The sequence below is a fragment of the Lynx canadensis genome, chromosome D4 (genome assembly GCF_007474595.2).
Source record: "Lynx canadensis isolate LIC74 chromosome D4, mLynCan4.pri.v2, whole genome shotgun sequence".
Classification (NCBI taxonomy): domain Eukaryota; kingdom Metazoa; phylum Chordata; class Mammalia; order Carnivora; family Felidae; genus Lynx; species Lynx canadensis.
Window position 1 is genome coordinate 65300006 of NC_044315.2, and position 24858 is coordinate 65324863.

The following is a 24858-nucleotide window of genomic DNA, read 5'->3' on the forward strand; positions in this document are numbered from 1 at the left end:
TACACTGGTAACACTACTTAGAAGCCTTCCCGCCTCCCTGCCTTCAGGACTCTGAGAAAGCTGCCGTCCGCACCAGCTAGTTTCTCTCCCCCCACCCCCGCAATACCCGCGAGACTCTGGACGGGGCGGGGCCACCAGGACAGCCCGAGGCCAGATGGGACCTGAAGTGGGGTGGGGTTGGCGAAACGCGAGGCCCTTGGCTGCAGTATGGGGCTGCCCGTGGGGTGCCGGACGCCGAGCTCAGCAAATGCCGCTTTCTCCTTTAGTCTTCAGGTCCCAGCTCTTGCATCCCTGGAGTTACCATTGTCGTGACGCTCTTTCCTATCCCTCTGTCACTTTGATTGTTCGATGGGAGGGAAAATTAGAACCTCTAAGTTAGGCATCTCGTAGGCACCTGGCAATGAAATCGGCAGTGGAGGTGGGGTCCTTTGCTCGCGCCGAAATTCAAAGGCATAAATATTTCCGGCCAGGGTGTAGATCGCGGAGCGGGTGTCTTAGCCACTATGTTGCAATTCGCTTAGTAGCGCCCAAGGCCAGGCAAGGGTGAACCCAGTCTCTGTTCTTGTGACCAGGAGTAGCTTCTGGGGAGCCTCAAGCCCGGAGGGCCTGGCGCAGTGGTGAGGCAGGTGGGTGAGCGGGGCCGGTTGGGCCTAGTCAGGCATTCCTGGCTGGAGAGGAGGATAGGGTTTTGTGTGTGTGTGTGCGTGGAAGGAGGGATTAGCAAGACTGGACCTCAAACTAAAATTAGTCCTAAAGGGTTCCTGGAAGAATGTCTACTTTCTCTCCAGCCTTGGAGTGGTGCAAACAATTGTTGATAGAAAGGCCTGGTGGGGCGAGGGAACAGGCTGAGTGAAAACAGAATCTCGAGAATATATGGGATTCATCTATTTAAGTAAATGTTGACTGACTCCCCGCGCCCTCGAGTCAGGCACTATTAGGGCCTACAGCGGTGGAACATGCCAAGATTTTACAGAAACTTTCATTATGATAGTTTGGGTAGACAAATACAAAAATACTGTTTAGCGTCATCTTTTTAATTTCTTAAATGTTTATTTTTGAGAGAAACAGAGTGCGAGTTGGGGAGGGGCAGAGCGAGAGGGAGACAGAATCCAAGCAGGCTCCAGGCTCTGAGCTGTCAGCACAGAGCCCCATGGGGGGCTGGAGCCCACGAACCTGAGATCAAGAGGCTTCACCGACTGAGCTACCCAGGCACCCCAGTTTAGCGTCATCTTTAAGTACAGTGAAGGAAAAGGCAGAGGGGATGGGACAGGTGCGTTTTTATATAGAGAAGTCAGGACCTCAGTATGGTGACATTTAAGCAAAGTCGTGAGTGTAGTAAAGGAGAGTGAGTCATGTCTACCAGGGAGAAGGACATTGGGGGCAGAGGGAGTGGGATATGAAATAATCGGTAGTTTCTGTTAAGAGTATGATAAAGATGGAAGGGAAGGCTGGAAAATTAAGTCGTTGACTTCCAGGTTGAATTAATGGTTTAATTAACTTCTAATTAAGTTGGAAAAAGTGTCCTTACTTCAGAGGAAGTAGCTCAGCAAGTGGCTCTTTTATTTCTATTAAGCCATTAAGTCGTTTTTATGTTTTAGTCTTTCTACATACGTCATGATTCCAGATTTCTGTTCCACTTATTGTATTTCTGTTTTGTACAGAACTGCTTTGTGTCCTGTTTGATTCCTAGCAGTTTCCCTGTCCAAGTCAGTAGTGAAGATGCATGTTAAGTCAATCATTCTTGAGGGATTTAAGTCCTATGCTCAGAGGACTGAAGTCAATGGTTTTGACCCCCTCTTCAATGCTATCACCGGTTTAAATGGTAGTGGGAAATCCAACATATTGGACTCCATCTGCTTTTTGCTGGGCATCTCCAACCTGTCTCAGGTAAACTTTCTGATATATGTGAATTACAAGTTTGGGGAACCTCAAGAGAATCCTCATTGAACTTGAACACTATTGCCAGTTTTCTCTTCATTTGCATTTTTAAGTTTATGTGAATTATCTTTTTTTTTTTTCATTTCTATTGGGTTTTTACTGAACTTAACCTACCATTCTTTGTTTAAGATTAGAATAAAGCTTGAGTTTTCTATAATCCAGGACACTTTTTTTGTTTGTTTTTTGAATGAAGTATAGTTGTCATAATCTAGGGCACTTTTAAAAGCCTTGACTGCATTCACCATAGGAGGGGGGTCAGTAAAGTTTTTTGTAAGAATCAAATAACTTGTCTTATAATGTCAAACAACTCACAAGTACTTTAGTACTTTACCAAATTCTGAAATAACCATACAGAATTATTCAATATGTTTTTATACGGAGTTTAAATACAGTGCATATACTTCACTGCAGTCCTTTAGAGGTAGATGTTATTACTCTACTTTTTTTTCTACTCTATTTATAGATGAGAAAATAGAAATTTGGTGTTGCCTAAGGCTCATCCCCTTAAGATGTTTGGAGCAGCCCTCAAACTCAGGCATTTGGGAATCTTATTCCAGAAGCTGTATTCCTACCCGCTCACTGCGTTATAATGCCTTTTCAGGATCTAATGGGATTGGATGAATAGTGAAATTCTTAGATGCTGTCTTCCTAAATCTTTCAAATGAACTTCAGCTATGAAACGAATAGAAAACAATCCAGTGCAGGGTTGGAACAGTTTTGTGGGGAAAGGCACTCATTTTATGTGGTTTCCCATTTTCCTTGCTTTCCTTGCCTGGCTGGCTACTTAGTGGATACTGCATGGGTGGTTTTCCAACAGTAAGAAACCCATTTTTAGTGCCATTTTATGCAATATGGGATTTTGTAATTGACAAACTTTTCTTTTGTTTTAGGTTCGGGCTTCTAATCTACAAGATTTAGTTTACAAAAATGGGCAGGCTGGTATTACCAAAGCCTCCGTGTCAATCACATTTGATAATTCTGACAAAAAGCAAAGTCCTTTAGGATTTGAGGTTCATGATGAAATTACAGTAACGAGGCAGGTGAGTGACTACTAAATATTTGGATATCTAACAACTTTTGTCTGACATGTTTTTTGGCAATGAGACTGCTGGAGAGAGAAAGTTTATGAGCAAAATTGATCAAAAACTGACTAGGTTTCTTAAGAATATCTTCTTATGTTAAAAATTTGATCGTGCAAATTCCACCATTTACCAAGAGGATTGAAAGGGATCTAAAAAGCCATCAATCAGGATGAGCACTAATAACTATGCTTTAAATCTTGAACTATACTTGAATTTTCTCTGTACTGGAGTACCTCTAATAGTTGGGATCTTGCCATCTTCTGAGGTAACCTATTGTTACTGGATGAGTCTAATTAGAAAGTTATTCCTATAAAATGAGCTGAAGTACTGTCATCAAATTTTACACATTAAATCTGATTCTTTGAGAGCATCAAAAAACAAATCTAATGTATTCCATGTTTTAATATTTAGGTGTTTAAATATTTAATATTTAAGCTAAATCTCTAGGTATTTCAATTGATAATTGTTTCTGTTTCCTTAACTTGTCTGATCACACTGAATACAAATTTGCTCTAGGTTCTTTATGCTTTTTTTTAATTATTTTTAATGCATGGTCCATCAAATTGCATGTCTCAGAATTGGTCTCCTTAGGACAGGATTAAGCAGAATTGTCACTTCTTTCATTTTATGTACTCTTCTATTTTCCCCAGTATGTCTTTGGAGAGTTCATAATATGTTATGAGTTCATATCCACTTCACTTAAACTCTGATTTTTTAAATGTGTGTTATTAGCTGTGTTACTGCCATTTCTGTATGTAAGCAGGTTTTTGAAACCAAAGCAGGGACCATACATTGTCCTTTTTTCTTACTATAGTCCTACAGTGTTTTTACTTTGTCAGTTTTATGTTTAAAAATTCTGTTAAGTCCTTTTGACTCTCCATCTTAGCATTATGTAATTTTCGATTCCCTTTTGTAGTTTAATAAAAACCTCTAGTTAAAAAAAAAGTAAGACATTGACTAGTTTGAGACAAAATCCTGTTCTTTGTCATTAAGCATCCATCAAATACTCACCTTTTAGGAATTTTTAGTAAGTCTCCTACTAATCTACCTAAAATTCCTGTCCTCATATAATCTATATGCCTATATTTTCACCAAATTTTTGTTAGAAAGACTTTGTTAAAATACTTATGTGTATACTAGGTTTATTGTTCCAAATATAGTAGTATGTGATCTATCAGCTTAATGCTTCTGTCAAGAAAAGAACTGAATTAACACTCATTCAGTATTTTATTAAGTGTTTGGTATGTGCTGGGCAATCTTGAAGGCCCTGGGAAATACAGATACAAGAAGGACCTCAAAATAGGATGGGTGAGATGATTATACCCAATAAGTGACAATGTAAGTGCTATAGCAGAGTGTGAACACGCTGATGTCTGGTATAAGTTGTTCTTTGAAGCTCCATAATTACTCTTTTTCTTTCAAGTATTCACAAGTCATGTCTTTATTGACCCATTTTAGAATCTTGTCAAGGATCAAACTATCACACTGCTATCAAACTCCTTGTCTTTAGTTTTTAGTATCTGACTTCTGTTTTTTGGAAATTAAAAAGTGGAGGAAGGAGGGGTTAACCTCTGAGGGTGGGAAAATTCTAAAGAATGATTAGGTATAGAATATGTTTTATACATACTAGGAAACATAAAGTCAAAAGTGACCTTAGAGATTTAGTCCAACGCATGAGAGATTAGGAGGCTTGTGTGTGGAATGTCCTTGGATTAGAAACCAATTGACCTGACTCTGTATTCTTTTTGACCATGTCACACTTCCTCCATTATTTATTCAGGATTGGTTTTATTTATCATTAGTAGGACAGAACAAACAAGTGAAATATATTTGGAAATGTATCATCTTCAAGTTTTATATATTCATTTATATCTTTTAAAATATTTCCCTTTTAGGTGGTTATTGGTGGTAGAAATAAATATTTAATCAATGGAGTAAATGCAAACAATACCAGAGTACAAGATCTCTTCTGTTCTGTTGGCCTTAATGTTAACAACCCTCACTTTCTCATCATGCAGGTATTTTGTTTGTGGCCTTTATATATGCTTTGACATTGTTCATTTTTTATGATACTATAATATGGGAATTGATTCTTTTTGGGTTTTTCATTTTTTATATACCATTACACTGGTGTTTGGGCACCTGTTAAGAGGTTGATTTAGTTAATATGTACTGATGTGTTCTAACATACACATTTGAAGTTTGAAGAATGTCTAGAAATAATTTTCCTTGACTTACAAGAATACACTATAAAATTTTTTAAAAAGATATTGTCATAATATATTCCTTTTAAAGGAATTCCTTTGAATGTTGGACTCAAGCATTTTGTTATTTCAAATATATATTAAATTTTAAGAAATGTTTTTACTTAGGGGCACCTGGGTGGCTCAGTCGGTTAAGTGTTGGACTTCTCTCAAGTCCTGATCTCACGGGTTCATGAGTTCATGCCCCACATCGGGCTCTGTGCTGACAGCTCAGAACCTGGAGCCTGCTTCAGATTCTGTGTCTCCTTCTCTTTTTGCCCCTCCCCCGCTCATGCTCTGTCTCTGTCTCAAAATTAAACACTAAAAAAAAAAAAATTAAAAAAAAATTTTCTTACATGGAGACTTATTCAAATGAAAATTAAGTGCTAATATTATCTTGTCCTTACTTGCCTCATCCAGCTGTCTTCTTAGAAAGTTACAGCAAGGTCAATGGCAGGATCCTGATGGGACCAAAATAACGTTATTTTCAGTATATCACAGCCTCAAGTCTGAAAATTTACTTTAAATGAATCGAAATCATAAGTAATATGATGGTCTGAGAATTGGGTAGTGGAATTTTGTTTTGGTTTTTTTTGGTACTGATAATCTGGCATTGAAATAAAACATGTAACTATTCTATTTGAGGCCCAGAATTTCTGTTTCTAGAAATTACCTTGGAGTGCAGCAAGTAAAGAAACAAATCAAAAGATGTCCAACAATTATGCTAAATTGTATATACTTATGTATTTATATACTTATTGGAGACTTCTGTATCATTAATATTGTTTCAGAAATATGATCTGAGTTGACTTTGTGTTATTTAAAAACTATATTACTGGTAAGTGAAAGTGTGAATAGCAGAATTCTAGAAGAAACATCTTTTCATGTAGGTAAGAGAAAGAATTCCCAAAAGGTTAGTATATTAGGATATAACAACTTCAGTGCAGGTAAATGTGTATGCCTTTAGTTGACTCTAATTTGTTATCATTACAGTAATTGCCGTTTTATTTTTCAGGGCCGAATTACAAAAGTATTGAACATGAAACCTCCAGAGGTAAAGATACTATTTGTAGACAATAAAAGTAATAATTGTAGATACTGTTTTAATCTTCTAAGTCAATTTTTAAACATAATTTCTTCTATTCTTAAAATTCTTAGGAACATTATTAAGAATAATTAGTAAAGAAAGTTTTTTGGTTTTTTTTATTATTTGGCACTCTGGCCCCCTACCTTTTTAAAGCTATATGACATTACCTTTCTGAGCTTTAGTTTCCTCATCCGTAAATTAGAGTCAAGAGTCCTTACCTCAGGTATTTTCTGAGGATTAAATGAGAATGTATAAGAAAAGGCATGGGCAGAACATTGTCGAGCAGATTTTTTTTAACATTTTTTTTTTTAATGAAGGTATAAGTGACCTATTAGTTTCAGGTGTGCAATATAGTGATTAATATATGTAGACATTGCAAAATGATCCTTATAAGTCTAGTTAACATCCATTACCACATAGTTTCAATTTTCTTTTTCTTATAACTTTTAAGGTTTACCTTCTTAGCTCTTAGCAACTTTCAAATATAGTATTATTAACTGTATTTTTACAGTTTTATTAACTGTAGTCACCATCCTATACATTATATCCCCAGAATGTTTGTAACTGGAAGGTTGTACCTTTGATCACCTGTACCCATTTTGTCCACCCTTTAACCCTTATTTCTGGCAACCCCTAATATGTTCTCCAGGATCTCATTTTTTTCTTTTTAGATTCTACATACAAATAAGATTATACAGTATTTCTCTATCTCTGCCTGACTTATTTCACTTAGCATAAAGCCCTCCAGTTCCATCCACGTTGTCACAAATGGCAAGATTGCATTTGTTTTAGGGGCATCTGGGTGGCTCAGTTGGTTAAGCGTCCGACTTCAGCTCAGGTCATGATCTCACGGTCTGTGAGTTCGAGCCCCGCGTCGGGCTCTGTGCTGACAGCTTAGAGCCTGGAGCCTGCTTCGGATTCTGTGTCTCCCTCTCTCTCTGCCCCTCCCCCACTCGCGCTCTGTCTCTCTCTGTCTCAAAAATAAATAAACATTAAAAAATTTAAGATTGCATTTGTTTTAAATAGCTGAATAATAGTCCATTGTGTATATATACCACATTTTCTTTATCTGTTCATCACCAACACTTAGGTTGTTTCCATGTCTTGGTATTATAATGCTGCAGTGAACATGGGGATGCAGGTATCTTTTCAAGTTAGTGTCTTTGTTTTCTTTGGCTAAATACCCAGAAATATAATTGCTATATCATATGGTAGTTCTATTTTTAATCTTTTAAGGAATCTTCATAGTTTTCCATAATGGCTGCACCAATTTACATTCTTATCAACAGTATAGAAAAGGTTTCCCTTTTCTCCACATTATCACCTGCACTTGTTATTTCTTGTCTTTGTGATAATTGCTATTCTAACAGAGGTAGTTATCTCATGGTTTTAATTTGCATTTCCCTGATGTAATGATGTTGAATACCTTTCATATACCTTTCATCTCTCTGTCTTTTGTGAAAAAAATGTTCACATCCTCTGCCCAGGTTTTAATTAGATTGTTTTTTTCCTATTGTGTTGTATATGCAAGTTCTTTATGTATTTTGATATTAACCCCTTAGCAGATTCATGATTTACAACTACTTTTTCCTCTTCCCTAGGATGCCTTTTCATTTTGTTTATGGTTTCCTTTGCTATGCAGAAGGTTTTCAGTCAGAAGGTAGTTCAGTCAGATAGAGTCCCACTTGTTAATTTTTGCTTTCATTGCCTTTGCTTTTGGTGTCAAATCCAAAAAATTTTTCACTATGACCAGTGTCAAGGAGCTTAACTTCTGTGTTTTCTTCTAAGAGTTGTATTGCCCAGTATTAAAAGAAATTTTGACTGTATCAAGCAGCCTTTCTCAACCAGTGTTCCATATCAGACTTAAACCCTACAGAAAAAGATTTGAGTGAAATTAATTCATTGCATTCAGTGGATTGCTTAGGGTATTAAGACTTAAAGTTTTTTTTTCTTGGCGCCCCCTTGAAAAGAGTTGGTGTAAAGGAACGAATGTTTTCAACAAGAACAAAGGCTCTTTAGTTACTATTTTTTATTGAGAACTAAGGGGAAAACTGATAATTGGTAATAGCAGTCTGATTTGAATGTAGGTCATGCATATTTTCTTTAGATAACGTCTTAAGGGAAACTTCTAATTTGAAACCTGCCAAATACATAGAAATGAGAATAGTTTTGAGAGAAATAATCCTTTTGAGATAAGGATTGATGGTGTGTAGAAGCTTCTGAAAAAGGAGTGCTGGTAAAATTGTTTTACTTAGGAAATTATAATTGATAAGTACTTGCCTTTTTTAGAGTGCTTTTTACATGAATTATTTTGTGTAATTCTCAACAGTGTTGTGAGATATTATCCATACGCTATGGATGAAGAAACCGCAGCACAGAGAAGATTAAGTTATTTGCCCAAGTTCTTAAAGCACATGCCACAGTTGGGATGCACATGTTATGTCATGCTTCATCCTGTTGGCACAAAATGGCTGAAGTCTCTTGGAACAATTTTAAGTAGAAGCTTCTAAAATGAAAACTGAATGTTGGTAGCCTTTATTTTTTTTAAACTTATGTTTGCAGGAAAAGAGGAGGAATTATTGGCTTCAATTTTATTTTTTTATTTAAAAATTTTTATTTTTAAGTAATCTAAATACCCAACATGGGGCTCAAACTCAACAACTCCAGAATCAAGAGTTGCATGCTCTCCTTGCTGAACCAGCCGGATGCCCCTGGCTTCAATTTTAAAAGAGATTTACTCTGCCTCAGTGTTGCATGAAGTTCAATTTTAGAGTTGGAGTAAAGGCCAGAAATGTTTCTTGAATGTTAGGGCTATGGGCAATACGTGCATTTTTATGTACTTAATGTCTCTGGTCCATTTGGGCCTTTATTTTGGTAAGCATGCTTAGTGAGGTTAAGACCTTAAATGATATACTTAATGTAAACTCCAATGAGATTTATCTTGTATTCTTGAAACATTAATATAATTGTCTTTCCAGATTTTATCCATGATAGAAGAAGCAGCTGGAACCAGGATGTATGAATACAAAAAAATAGCTGCCCAGAAAACTATAGAAAAAAAAGAGGCTAAGCTGAAAGAAATTAAGACGGTAATTAAATTTATATAAAATGTTTGTAAAGAGAGTAATTTTGCATTTAGAGTTTCCCTGCTGTGAAGAGGAAATTTCCCCTCCCCCAGTTTTCCTTAAACTTCCATGCTACTTTTCCTTTCAGATTTTTTAATGGTACTTTACATACTGAAAATTTTGATTTTCCTTTATTTTCCAGATACTTGAAGAAGAGATTACTCCAACCATTCAAAAATTAAAAGAGGTATACACTGTGTATGTGAGGACAGCCATCTAGAATGTCTCTCAAAATTGGTGACAATTTTTCATTGTATTCAAGATCATACACATAGAGATGAAATGTACACCACTTCTCAGGAATTTTTCTATGGGATAAGATAAGGAGTTAGAATTGGTACTTGTTAATCAGACTTCTGCTTATAGAGGACATGTACTTCATTCATACCTATCAATCATAGTGATTTTGGAGATTGCTCTTCATAATCTCAGAAAATGATCTCCCAGATGGAGAGGTAGAATTGAGCAGAACAACATTTCTTGAGGACATGACACTCCTAGTAATCCTGTTGGTAGAGTGAATAATTTCTAGGATAAAGGGGCTACCACTGCAATTATTGGCTGTCAAGACCATTGATAAGTGAAAGGTACTAAAACAAATGTCCAGGTCTTTTCTATCATCTTTGTAGCTTGTGACATAATATTTCAGTGAAAAAATGCATTTATAGCACATTGGTTTTGAACTTTCACATTTAGGATTTCATTAAATGCTCATTAAAATTTGATACTTCTCAGAGTTGTATTCTGAATCCATAAAGTAATGTGGATGTTATTGGCAAATCTGAACAGGTGTGGTTAGGGATTTTAATTACTCTGTCCACCCTAGGGGGTCCTTATCAGAATCAAGTTTAATAATGTGTGAACAAATGTTTGTAAATAGTTACATGATTGAATGTTGGGTAGGCATCTTGGTAAATACTATTTCAGAATACATGTAATAATGTATCATTGGTGGTTGTGTAGTTTGTAGACTACTTACTACCCCCCAGTCTGTGAACCTTGTGTCCACATTTCTTTGTTAATCCCAACTGCCTGATTATATATTAAAAGAAACAACCACACAGGATTCACTGGAGATGGTATAATGGTATCTGAAAAGCTAGAGATCTAATGTTAAAATTTCTATAATCCATGATCACTAATCTAAGACAAAGTCTATTATGTGATGGGAAATTTTATACATGTTGCTGTAGTTTGAGTCTTTCTAAGTTTGTTGAAAATTTTGAAGTTTGAGTTATACTTTATTGGTGATTTCTCTTCCAGGAAAGATCTTCCTACTTGGAGTACCAAAAAGTAATGAGGGAAATAGAACATTTGAGTCGTTTATATATTGCTTATCAGTTTTTGCTGGCTGAAGATACAAAAGAACGCTCAGCTGAGGAGTTAAAAGAAATGCAAGATAAAGTTGTAAAGCTTCAAGAAAAATTGTCTGAGAATGATAAAAAAATAAAAGCACTTAGCCATGAAATAGAAGAGTTGGAAAGAAGAAAAGATAAGGTCAGACATAATATGTAAGAACAGATAATATACTGTGGAAAAAAAATTGTAATAAGTGAGGTCCACTGGCATTGTCTTCTGTATTGATCATCTTAACATGTGATAATAACATAGCTTATAAAAAGTAAATCTTACAGAAGTTATACAAGAACATGATGACATGAACAAATTACAAGTATGCTGATTGGATTGGCTGCATTTGATTATAGGAAATTGGAGGTATACTCCGATCTTTAGAAGATGCTCTTGCAGAAGCTCAGCGAGTTAATACTAAATCTCAAAGTGCCTTTGATCTCAAGAAGAAAAATCTGGCAAGTGAAGAGAACAAACGCAAAGAGCTGGAAAAAAATATGGTTGAGGTAAGTAAATAAGAAGCTTGATTTAATTTCTCTCGGTTACACTTATCCATTTTATTAATATTTATTGAGTGTATGCTACGGACAGTATAGTTGTTTGGGCTGAGGATATAGCAGTGGACAAAATGACAAATATGGACAAAATGCCTTTTGGGTATTCATTCCAATGAGGAGAATGATGATAAAATAAATGAAATCTACAGTGTGTTATATAGTGATAACAGATTTGGAGAAAAAGGGTAGAGTTTTAGGAATATAAGGGAGGTGGGTAAGCTGTGGGTTTTTAAATTGGGTAACCACTGACGGTCTCATTGAGAAGGGTGCTATTTCATTAATAAGACCTGAAGGAAGTCAGAGAACCATGTAAATAAATTGGTTGTGGGAGAAGATGTACGAGGCAGAAGAGCAATTGCCCCAGGTGCCAAAGATATTGGAAATATAAGGAGATTGATCAGTGTGGCTCTTCAGCACTAAGTAGTAGGAATGCAGAAAGGTAAAAGGTGTAGGATCACATGTGATTTTATAAGACACGTGAAGGACTTTGACCTTTATTCTGAGTGACATGGGAAGCCACTGGAGTTGGCTGAGCAGAGGAACAACATTTTTTATATTTTAATAGTACTTTTCTTGATGTTTAGAGAATAACCTAAAGGGAAGAAGCAGGGAGGAAATCCAGGTAGTAGGTACCAGTCTAGAGGATAGCCCTTGGATGAATGCAGTATAAGTGGGTGTATTGAGAGAAGTTTTGGGATTTTATGAGTATTGTAAAGGTACGTCCAACGAGTTAGACCTGGCAGATTGGTTGTTGAGTTGGTTGTTAAAAGGACTGAAGGATACTACAGATTTCTGTCCTTGACAATTGGAAATATCATTAGCTTAGTAGAGAATAGGAGGAAGTACAGTGTGAACATAATAGGCTTGAGGTGCCTGTTAGACGTCTAAGTAGATCTGTTGATTAGGTAGTTGAATATAGGAATATTGAAGCCAGTCTAGAAATAGAAATCAGAATAACAGATGTTGGCATCCCACTGGGCTAGTGCAGACTTCTTTTATATACACTCCTTTCTTAGCTAATCCCATCCAGGCCTGTAGCCCTATAATATTTATATGTTGATGCCTTTCAGATCTATAATTAGCCTTGACTCCTTCCCTGAATTCTAGATTTTTTTGTCCAGCTATTTAATTGACATTGTTACATAGATGACTAACAAAATGTCTAAAACTTAATTGTCCAGTTATTTAATTGATATTTTTACATAGATGACTAACAAAAAGTCTAAAACTTTACATATCCAAAATAAAAGTCTACCTACCCAAACCTCCTTGAGTTATTGAATTTTTCCCTATGTCAGAAAATGGCGCCACTATTAACTTAATTGTTCAGTCCAGAAATCCTAGAGTCTTCTTGCATTCCCCCCTTTTTCTCAAACTCTGTATCTAATCCATCAGCAAATTCTCTTGACTTTAAAAGTACTTCCTGAATATAGCCACTTTTCATGTCTATCGCTGCTTTACTGCATGCAGGCCATCATGTCTTAGGAGGGATGCTGTAATGATGTCCCTGTTAGTTGCCTTGCTTTTTACTCTTGCCATTCTACAATCTGTTCCTTACAAAAGCTAAAATATAAACTGGATCACATCACTCTTGTTCTTAAAATTCATTAATGGTTTCAAAGTCACATGTATAATTAAATTTAGTCTTCACCATGGCCTATGAAACCCTAGCTCCTTTCCGCTTGCTCACGGTGGTCCAACACCAAATAGTTCCTCAAACACCCAAGCATATTTCGCAGAGCTTGCCAAGTGTGGGTCCCCGTAGTATTAGCATGATCGATCACTCCTTTTATTTCATTTAGGTTTCTGCTCAAAATGTCATCACAAAAAGGCCTTCCTTCATTGTTCTTAAAATAGTTCCCATCAGTTTCTATCCCTTTACATTGCTTTATTTTTTTACTATGCTTCTCTAGAATATAGGGTCCCTGAGGAATCTGTGTCTTTAATGTCTAGAACAATGACTGATACATGGTAAACCTCTAATAAATATTTAATGAATCATGAATTAAACTTGTGAGCCAAAATTTCTGGTCACTCTCATGTAAATAATATAGCTGGATTTTTTTTTTTTCCAGTGTTGTTATCTTAGTGTTCATGGTGTTCGTGTATATAACTTAAGAGGGGTTAATTATTAATAATGCTGTTTCCACTAGTATTTAATATTTAAATTTTATGGTCCTTAATAGTTTATAAATATGTTTTCATGTACATGCTCTTCATCCTACAATCTCTGCTTTGAAGCTTGGAGTAGGATAGTTATTAGTTCAATTTTAGAGCTTTAGAAAGTGATTTTTAGTTGCTTCAAATCGTTTGTTTATGCTGTTTTAGCTAATTTCTAGATTAGACCGTAACACACAGAATGAAAGTATTTCCAGTAGTATTTGGAATACTAAGGACACATTTATCCTAAAAACAGGGTGAATTTTAAAATGAGGATTAAGTATTTAAAGTTGGGATGGTTAAATTATTTTCCTTTTAACCATGCCCACTTCAAATTGCTATGAAATTTGATGGCATAAGGGTATGGGTAGATAAGAAAAAATGGATGTGTTTCCTAAAATATAATACTCTTCAATATTAAAATCTTCCTGAAGGATTCTAAAACTTTAGCAGCAAAGGAAAAAGAGGTTAAGAAGATAACAGATGGGCTGAATGCCCTTCAGGAAGCAAGTAATAAAGATGCTGAAGCTTTGGCTGTGGCACAGCAGCACTTCAACGCTGTTTCCGCTGGACTGTCTAGTAATGAAGATGGAGCAGAAGCAACTCTTGCTGGTCAAATGATGGCCTGTAAAAACGACATAAGTAAAGCTCAGACAGAAGCCAAACAGGTAAATACAGACATTCAGCGCTGTGTGATTGCATTTTTTTAGAAGCTCCACATTATGGTGATCTGATTATTTTCAACGTTTTATAACCATTGCCAATGTCAAGGAATTTGTTACTCTGCTACTCAGTAGCGCTCAATACAGTGAAATTCAAATATGCTAACTGCTAAATATTGATGATAGTTTAAGATGCTATAAAATATTAAATACCCTTATAGGTTAGTTGAAATTATAAATGCAATAAATGCTTTATTCTATTTTGTAGTATTGTATGGAATATTTGAGGTTAATTTTTTTGTGTGTGTGCTCTTTTTACTTTTTTATTGACAACATAAAGTCGAAGTCTTAAGCTTTAACGGGAAAACAAACATCCTTTCCATTTCTGTGGTCACCACACTTAGTTCTTACCTTTCATCCTTGGGAGTATCTCTCCCTCCCACTTACCCCCTTCTCGTCTTTGGTTTCCCTATACGGATTTCATAACCTTTGAAGCTTGTCAGTAAAGACTTTCAAATTTGTTTAGATAGTTGTGCATCTTTTAAAGTCCTATGAGTGCAACAGTTTTGATTGCAGAAAAAAAAAATATATATATATACACAGTCTTTATTTTTTTAACAGAGGGCTCATCTTTACAAATATACATGTTCCTGTGTGTGTTTGTATTAATCATATTCAGCATTTTCTGTTAAATGTTTGCAACTTTTCCACTCAACGCTGAAGGTCACAAAAAAAATTGTAAGAAATCAATAACAGAAAAACTTTTAAATCCCCTCAGTTTTTCTGTTAACTTATTATATGTTGGGAAAAAGCCACCATTACTCAGTTTTAGGGGAAGGAGACATCCAGCCAGATCTCAAAGTACTAGTTCATGCTTTTAAGGAACGGTACTCATTTATATAAACTAGCATTCGCATATCAGACTCCAAGCATTGAAATTTCTCTTGTCAGCTTAAGTTCACTTTCCTGTATAATTTTCTTACTGCTCAATACAGTCTCTCCACTGTTAATTGAACAACACTCACAAATAGTACACAAGTACAAATATGCATACCTAAGTGGAAAGGAAGGGAACTAGTGTTCTGATTAGTAGCTTTCTGATGTGTTTTTAATTTAATCAGCTAATGACAATTACTCTTTCATATAATTTTTGGACTCATTAATGTCATCCTTTGTAAGTGTTAAAAATATGGAGTAAATAACGTAATGATTTATGTTAAGCATATGTTTTATACTCTGAGTAGTTTTATGAGCAGAAAGTATTGGGAAATGATTGATTTCTTTAAGATATTAATGCAAGTGACCAAACAGTTACATTTTCCAAGCTGACGTTTCTTAAACTAATCTGCATCTGTGGCCATTTAATCACTAGCACTATCTGCCTCACATAGTCTATTAAATTTTCAATAACAGGCTCAGATGAAGTTGAAACATGCCCAACAAGAATTAAAGACTAAACAAGCTGAAGTTAAGAAGATGGATAGTGGCTATAGGAAGGATCAAGAAGCTTTAGAAGCTGTGAAGAAACTTAAAGAAAAACTTGAAGCTGAAATGAAAAAGCTAAATTATGAAGGTTTGCATTGAAACACATGATATTAAATCATTAGGAGGTAGTGATTGTTGATAAAAACTAAATAAAGGAAATAGCAAGTAGGAGTTTGTTTTTTTTACCGTATTAATGGGTGTTAGTATAAGACATACTCGTAAATACAACTGATACCTGAACAACACGTTTGAACTTGCATGGGCCCACTTACTTGAGGCTTTTTTTTTTTTTTTTTTTTTTTTTGATAAATACAGTTGAGTACTGTAAGTGTATTTTCCTTATGATTTTCTTAACATTTTCTTTCTCTAGCTTACTTAATTGTAAGAATACAATATACACTACATATACAATGTGTGTGTAATGTTTATGCTACCAGTAAGGCTTCTTGTCAGCATTTGGCTATTAGTAGTTAAGTTGGGGGATCAGAAGTTAAACACAGATTTAGGGGCATCTGGTTGACTCAACTGGTAGAGCATGCAACTCTTGGTTTCAGAGTTGTGAGTTCAAGCTCCACAGTGAGTGTAGAGCCTACTTAAAAAAAAAAAAGTGAAACATGAATTTGGAACTGTGTAGGGAGGAAGTGTCTGTCAGTGCCCCTGATCTCCTGCAGAACAACCCGGTTGTTCAAGGGTCAACTAAGTATAAAACAGGTCTTTGATTTTTTTTTTTTTTTTTTTTTTTTTTTTTTTTTGCAGTGCTATATTAGTGTCAGGTATAAAACCTAGTGATTCAACAGTTCTGTTCATTACTCAGTGCTCATCATAAGTGTACTCTTAATCCCTATCACTTATTTCATTTCACCCATCCTCCCACCCACCTCCTCATCAGTTTGTTAACTATAGTTAAGAGTCTGTTTTTTAGTTTGTCTCTTTTTTTATTGTTTCTTGAATTCTACATGTGAGTAAAATCGTATCGTAATTGTCTTTTTCTGACTGATTTATTTAATTTAGGATTGTAATCTCTAGATCCATCCACATTGCAAATGATACGATTTCATTCTTTGTGGCTGAGTAATATTCCATTGTATATGTATAGCACATCTTTATCCATTCACCTATTGATAGACATGTGGGCTGCTTCCATAATTTGGCTATTGCAAATAATGCTGCAATAAACACAGGATGTTTATATTTTTTCAAATTGATGTTTTAATTTTCTTTGGGTAAAAACCCAGTAGTGGAATTACTGGATTGTATGGTAATTCTATTTGTAATTTTTTGAGGAACCTCCATACTCCTTTCCACAGTGACAGCACCACTCTGTATGCCCATAAACAGTGCATGAAGGTTCCTCTTTCTACATATCCTTGTCAGCACTTGTTTCTTCTGGTTTTGATTTTAGCTATTTTCACAGGTATGAGGTGATAACTCATTGTGGTTTTGATTTGCATTTCCCTGGTGATTAGTGATGTTGAGCATCTTTTCATGTGTTTATTGAACATCTGTATGTCCTCATTAGAGATATCTCTTTTCATGTCTTCTGCCCATTTTTAATTGGATTATTTGTTTTTTTGGTGTTGAGTTGTATAAGTTCTTTGTATATTTTGGATACTAACCCTGTACCGGATATGTCATTTGCAGATATCTTCTCCCATTCCATAGGTTGTCTTTCAGTTTTATCATTTGTTTCCTGTGCTGTGCAGAAGCTTTTTATTTTGATGTACTCCCAAGTTTATTTTTACTTGTTTCCCATGCCTCGGGAGACTAGAAAAATGTTGCCATTGCCTGTGTTGGAGAAATTACTGCCTGTGCTCTCTTCCAGAACTTCTATGGTTTCAGGTCTCACATTTAGGTCCTTAATCTATTTTGAGTTTATTTTTGTATAGGGTCTAAGAAAGTGTCCAGTTTCGTTCTTTTCGTATAGCTGTCCGGTTTTCCCTACACCATTTTTTGAAGAGACTGTCTTTTATATTGCATATGCTTTCCTCCTTTGTTGAAGATTAGTTGACCATATAACCATGGGTCTCTGGGCTCTGTCTTCTGTTGATCTGTGTGTCTATTTTTGTGCCTGTACATACTGTTTGGATTACTGTGCCTTTGAAGTGTGTCTTGAAATTTGGGATTATGATATTCCCTGTTTTGTTCTTTTTCAAGATTGCTTTCACTATTCAGGGTCTTTTGTGGTTCCATGCAAATTTTAGGATTGTTTGTTGTAGTTCTGTTGGTATTCTAATAGGTATTGCATTAAAACTGTAGATTGCTTTTGGGTAGTATGGAGATTTTAATGTTATTTTTATTCTTGTCTATGAGCATGGAATATCTTTCCATTCATCTTCAGTTTTCTTTAATCAGTGTTTTATAGTTTTAAGAGTACAGGTGTTTCACCACCTTGGTTAAATTTATACCTAGGTATTTTATTACTTTCGGTGCACCTGTAAATGGGATTGTTTTCTTAATTTCTCTGTTACTTTGTTACTAGTATATGGAAATGCAACGGATTTCTGCGTATTGATTTTTGTATTCTGCAACCTTAGTGAATTCTTTGATCAGTTCTAGAAGATTTTTGAGGGAGTGTTTAATGTTTTCTATGTATGGTATCATGTCATCTGCAAATAGTGAAACTTTTACTTCTTTCTTACCAATTTGGATGCCTTTATTTCTTTTTGTTACCTGATTGCTGTGACTAGGACTTCCAGTACTATGTTGCATAAAAGTGATGAGAGTGGGCATCCTTGTCTAGTTCCTGATCTTAGAGGAGAAGCTGTTTTTCCCCATTTAATATGATAGCTATGGGTTGTTCATATAAGGTCTTTTTATGTTGAGGTATATACTCTATAAACCTACTTTGATGAGGGCTTTTATCATGAATGGATGTTGTACTTTGTGAAATGCTTTTTCTGCATCTACTGAAATGATTATATGGTTTTTATCCTTTATCGTGTTGATGTAATGTGCTAAGTTCACTGATTTGTGAATATTTAATGTTCTTTGCAACTCAGGAAAAAATCCCACTTAATGTGAGTGATTTTTTTTAACATATTGTTGGGTTCAGTTTGCTAAAATTTTGTTGAGAATATTTGCATCTGTATTCATTAGAGATACTGGCCTGTAGTGGGTTTTTTTGGTTTTGTTTTTTTTTAGTGTCTTTATCTCGTTTTGTAACAAAGCAATGCCGGCCTCTTAGGAGGAGATTTGCAAGTTTTTCTTTTCTATTTTTGGAATAGTTTGAGAAGAATAGGTATTAACTTTTCTTTAAGAGAAGGTAGAATTTGCCTGTGAAGCCATCTGGTCCTGGACTTTTGTTTGTTGGGAGTTTTTTTGATTACTGATTCAATTTCATTGATGGTAGTCAGCCTGTTCAAATTTTCTTTAAAAAAAAATTTTTTTTTTTAATGTTTTTATTTATTTTTGAGGCAGAGACAGAGCATGAGCAGGGGAGGGGCAGAGAGAGAGAGAGAGAGACACAGAATCCGAAGCAGGCTCCAGGCTCTGAGCTGTCAGCATAGACCCTGACGCGAGGCTCACAGACTGTGAGATCATGACCTGAGCTGAAGTCGGACGCTTAACTGACTGAGCCACCTAGGCGCCCCATTTTTTTTTTTTTTAATTTTTTAAAATTTTTGAGATAGAGAGAGAGAGAGAGAGAGAGAGAGAGAGGGAGACAGAGAGAGACAGAGCATGAGTGGGGGAGGGGCAGAGAGAGGCAGACACAGAATCCAAAGCAGGCTCCAGGCACTGAGCTATCAGCACAGAGCCCGATACAGGCTCAAACTCATGAATCGTTTTTCTTGCTGAATCTTTCTAAAGGTTTGTCAATTTTGTTGATCTTTTCAGAAAACTAACTCCTGGTTCCTTTTATCTGTTCTACTGTTCTTTTAGTTTCTTTTTCATTTGTTTCTGCTGTAATCTTTATTATTTCCTTTCTTCTGCTGGTATTGGGTTTTGTTTGTTGTTCAAAGCTCCTTTAGGTATAAGGTTAGATCCTTTGAAATGTTTTTTGCTTCTTGAGGTAGGCCTGTATTGCTGTAAACTTCCCTCTTAGAAATGCTTTTGCTGCATTCCAAAGATTTTGGACCATTATGTTTTCATTTATGCATTTTCTTGGTTGACCCATTCATTATTTAGTGGCATGTTTTTATCCTTCATATATTTGTCCAGACTTACTCTTTTTTTTTTTTTTTTTCAGACTTATTCTTGTGGTTGATTTCTAGTTTCTTAAGTGCTGTGGTTGGAAAAGTTGCATGGTAGGACTTTCATCTGTTTGAATCGAGACTTCTTTTGTGGCCTAATTTGTGATCTCTTCTGAATATATTCCATGTGCACTTATTTGAAAAGAATGTATATACTGCTATTTTAGGATAGAATGTTCTGAATAATATCTATTGGATCTATCTGCTCCAGTGTGTCATTCAGAGCCACTGTTTCCTTGTTGACTTTTTGTTTGGATGATCTATCCATTGATGTAAGTGGGGTGTTAACATCCCCTACCATTACTGTATTACAATCAGTTAGTTTCCTTTATGTTTGCTATTAGCTGCTTTATGTTTTTGGATGCTTCCATGTTGGATGTATAAATATTTATAACTGATATATCTTCTTGTTTGATCGCTTATATAGCACCCTTCTTTGTATCTGTTCACTTTTTGGATGATAAATGCTTTTCTATCCCTTCACTTTCAAGCTGCATGTGTCTTTAGGTCTGAAATTAGTCTCTGTAGGCAGCACTCTTGTTTTTTTATCCATTTTATTACCCTGTATATTTTGACTAGAGAATTCAGTCCATTTACTTTCAATGTAATTATTGATAGGTCTATACTTATTGCCAATTTGTTACTTGTTTTTATAGTTCTCTGTTCCTTTCTTCTCTTGCTCTTCTCTCATGGCTTGCTGGCTTTTTTTTTTTTTTGGAATATACTTGGATTCCATGTCTATATTCTTTGCATATCTATTACTGGCTTTTGATTCGTGGTTACCATTGGGTTTGTATATAACATCTTAGTCACATAGCAGTCTATGTTGATAGTCGCTTAAATTTGAACCTGTTGTTTACTCCTCTTACCCCAACCCCCACATTATAGGTATACTTCGTTTTACTGCTTCTGTACTTCTTATTTTTCATATTTCTGCTTATGGTCTTTTCCACTCAGAGTCTCCTTTAACATTTCTCATAGGACTGGTTTAGTGGTCATGAATTCTTTAAACTGTTGTTCATCTAGAAAACTCCTTGTCTCTTTCTTCTGAGTGATAGCCTAGAATAATCTTGGCTACAGGTTTTTTTTTTCTTTCAGCATTTGAATGTATCCTGCTACTCCCTTCTGGCTTGCAAAGTTTCCACTGAAAAATCAGCTGATAGCCTTATGAGGTTTTCTTTGTTTGTAACTATCTTCTCTTAATTGCTTTTAAAATGTTCCATACATCACTGTTTTTTGCCATTTTAATTACCGTGTGTCTCACTGTGGGCTTCCTTGGGTTGATTTTGTTTGAGGGTCTCTGTGCCTGTTGGATCTGGATTTCTTTCTTCTTACCTAGATTTGGGAAGTTTTCAGCTATTATTTCTTCAAATTTTCAGCCCCTCTTTTTCTTCCAGGATCTTTATAAAGGGAAAGTTATTACACTTGTTGGTATTGCAGAGCTCCCCAAATCTGTTTTCATTTTTTATTATGTTTTTCTACCACCTGTTCAGCCTGATTGTTTTCTGTTACCCTGTCCTCTAGGTTGCTGATCCATTCATTTGTCAGATTCCTCTTGTGTGCTATTTGTGCTATCTAGTGTATTTTTTTTTTTTAATTTTTTTTTTTCAACGTTTATTTATTTTTGGGACAGAGAGAGACAGAGCATGAACGGGGGAGGGGCAGAGAGAGAGAGGGAGACACAGAATCGGAAACAGGCTCCAGGCTCCGAGCCATCAGCCCAGAGCCTGATGCGGGGCTCGAACTCACGGACCGCGAGATCGTGACCTGGCTGAAGTCGGACGCTTAACCGACTGCGCCACCCAGGCGCCCCTCTAGTGTATTTTTAATTTCACTTATTGAGGTCTTCATCTCTGATTGGTTCTTTTCTATGTTTTCTCTCTTTGTTCACTCTTAAGTCCAGTGAGTATCTTTTTGACCATTTCTTTAAATTCTCTATCAGACATATTACTCATCTCCATTTCATTCAGCTCTTTTGCTGTGGTTTTACCTTCTCTTTCCTTTGGGATATACTCTCTTGTCCATTTTGTCTAACTCTGTGTGTCTATTTCTACATGTTAGGAATACTAGTTATGTCTCCTGCTCTTGAAAGTAATGACCTTATGAAGAAGAGTTCCTGTAGTGCCCTGCAATGCAGTGTCTGTTGTGCACTAGAACTTGATGCTTTAGCTGTATCTCCTATGTGTAATGCATGTACCTTAGTATTGTGACTAAGCTGTTTTTGCTTTTAGTCCAGTCATCTGGAATGTTTCTGTTTGCCTGTCTTGGACAGGATTTGGTCCCTGTGTTGTTAAGAGGGCCAGTCTGGAGCCATTGTGGGCTTGAGTTGAGTCAGATCAAGTGTTTGCCAGAGATGCGGTAGCATGGAAGTGTTTCTTGCTTTCCCTATGTTGTACCCTGAGAAACTTTCTTTGGTGGGTGAGGCCTACAGTCAAACCAGATATCTGATTGTAGCCCACTGCTAGGGCTGCAGTAGGACTGATATGTGTAATTATCCTCTCTTCTCCACAGTGTAGCTGTTATTTTGGAGTGGTACAGGTCCCCTGTCAGGGCTACTTGTACCCTGCCTGGCTTATAGCACTGGTTTGGATGAATTCCAACCCAGGGCATATTGGAAGTGGTAGGTCCACAGCCTAAAGTGGGGTGGGGCAGCAGAATTATCAAGGTTTGCACAGGTCTGTTGTGGGAGGGGACCTGGAACAGAGGTCTGACTAGAGGGGACAGTTTTATAACGTGGGGTTGAGGCACACTGTTAGCAAAGCTAGATAGAGAGCTGTGCTGTTTCCTGCAAGTGTCTGTGTGTCTAGGCCGAGGGACTAAAGAAGGAAATGGTGCCTGCCAGTTCTTTTGTGGAGAAGTCTCTCAAGGATTCCTGCCCCTCCAGCACATTCTTTGAGATTAATAAACAAATCTCCCACCAGTATATTCCAGGCGTTTTTCGAACTGCTACTGTTAAATGCTATACATTTGCGGGGCTGTTTGTTGTGCTGTCTTTTTAAGGGTGAGGAGTTAGTTTCCTCTCAATTTCTTGGCTCTCTTAGAGCTGACCCTACTGATTTTTAAAGTGCCAGGAGTTAAGCCCTGCTAATGATAAGAACTTGTGAAGTTATGCCCCTCTGGTTTTCAGAGGCAAATGTTATGGGGATTTGTCTTCCCCTTATGGGTTCCTTGTGCTTGGGGTGCCTGGTGTGACTGAAGGTCCATTTCTTCTGTTTGTGCCCTTGGTGTCCTTTCCTCCCATTGGCATTCCTGCAGTTCTGTTTGGCTCCTGACTCTATCTCTGTCCTTCCTACCTTCTTCCTTGTGGCCTCTTCTCTACATTTAGCTGTGGAAAGTCTGTTCTGCCAGTGTTTGGGCCATTTTGGGTTGTTTACACTTATGTAGGTGTTATCTGGTAGCATCTGTGGGACTTGGTGAAGTTGGGATTCTCCTATTCCATCATCTTTCTAGCTCTTTGAAGTTGTGAAAACTTACTACTGTTTCCTGCTTCAGTTACTGAAGTGCCACTAGAGAATTCCCAAAATGTTATTTATTTCCACATTAGTGGTTATTCAATTGATATATTGTTTCTTAGAGTGAAAATTACTGTTATTTGTTGGTAGTATTGTCTACTTGACTCTTCATGTTAAGCATGCTTTTTATTTGATGCCAGAAATTTGTATTTTGCTTCTAGGAATGCTTTGGAAACAGAGGTTTCCAAAACTGATAGTTTCTTTAAAACAGAATATTTGTATTTTTAAAATTTTGTTTCAATTTACTTGTAATTTACTATTCAGAAAACAAAGAGGAAGGACTTCTGGAAAAGCGCAGGCAGTTATCTCGTGATATCAGTAGATTGAAAGAAACATATGAAGCTCTCTTAGCCAGATTTCCCAATATTCAGTTTGCCTACAGGTAAGAGATTTAAACCTAAAATTTTAATGTAGCAATAGCCAAGATATATTTTTATTTAAGCTTGGAAGACAGTGAAAATTTCATTTACATCAAGTTTTTTGTATGAAAGTATTGTAAGCTGCTTTTCCTTAATTGGGATTTTTTTCCCTAAACATTTATTGAAATGTTAACCAAGATATATTTTCATTTAAGCTGGAAGGCAGTCCGAAAATTTTGTTAACATTACGATTTTTGTATGAAAAATATTGTAAGTTGCTTTTCCTTAATTGGTATTTTTTTCTTAGATGTTTATTGAAACGTTTCAGATGTTGGCAGGGGAATTCTTAAGATCAAAATGAGGGAAATTTAGTCCACAGTTTCTGTAAATATCTACATTAGTATTTTACAATTTGTTTTGCTACATGGGTTTTTTTTATGGAATACTCAAAGTAATGTGTTAAAAAGAACATCAACATTATTTTTGCTACGTTGAAAACAGTATATACTGAAAGAGTTTTTGATTGACTTAAAGCAATAGCTGACTAGTCATCCGGAACATTTAAAAATTTTTCTTTTTCTTAAAACTGTATATGCTTCTTTTTCGATTGAATGTGTTGTCAGAAAGAGCTCTTGACTAGTAAAATATAACTTAATCTGTTTTATTGTTTCACATTAATTTTTTGTCATCTGTTGTATTTTAGGGATCCAGAGAAGAACTGGAATAGAAATTGTGTGAAAGGACTTGTAGCTTCTCTGATTAGTGTAAAAGATACTTCTGCAACGACAGCTTTAGAATTGGTGGCTGGGGAAAGGCTCTACAATGTTGTAGTAGACACAGAGGTAAATTAATTATAATGAAAGAAAATTTACAATTGCTCTTTAGCTGGAAAAATCATGAGTTTCTACAATGGAGTACTTTCTTTATGTTTTAAGCTGTTCCTAAGGTTTATAAGTACAGTAATTCATTTAATGACTTTTATTTTATTACTGATTATATCGTATTTGATTAACTGTATTCCCAAAGAAGTCACATGCTTATTCAGGAGCCCAGAATGCTTATTATCAGTCTTAGACTTTTGATTGTTTAGGATGGTAGGCACTAAATA

General features: G+C 36.0%; 1 protein-coding gene across 10 annotated transcripts in view; it reads left to right on the plus strand.

Annotated features, from left to right (window-relative positions):
• The first annotated feature begins 446 nt into the window (after window positions 1–446).
• The window catches only part of SMC2 (structural maintenance of chromosomes 2), a 67341-nt gene continuing 42929 nt past the window's right edge, over window positions 447–24858 (plus strand). For all 10 annotated transcript variants that reach the window (XM_030293249.2, XM_030293245.2, XM_030293243.2 and 7 more), the window contains exons 1-13: window positions 447–626; window positions 1662–1887; window positions 2829–2978; window positions 4916–5038; window positions 6279–6317; window positions 9329–9439; window positions 9618–9662; window positions 10739–10972; window positions 11182–11331; window positions 13977–14210; window positions 15618–15777; window positions 23656–23773; window positions 24454–24592. In XM_030293249.2, the coding sequence (XP_030149109.1) occupies window positions 1720–1887; window positions 2829–2978; window positions 4916–5038; window positions 6279–6317; window positions 9329–9439; window positions 9618–9662; window positions 10739–10972; window positions 11182–11331; window positions 13977–14210; window positions 15618–15777; window positions 23656–23773; window positions 24454–24592 (1671 nt within the window). In that variant the 5' untranslated portion in view covers window positions 447–626; window positions 1662–1719. The remainder of the gene's footprint in view (window positions 627–1661; window positions 1888–2828; window positions 2979–4915; window positions 5039–6278; window positions 6318–9328; window positions 9440–9617; window positions 9663–10738; window positions 10973–11181; window positions 11332–13976; window positions 14211–15617; window positions 15778–23655; window positions 23774–24453; window positions 24593–24858) is intronic.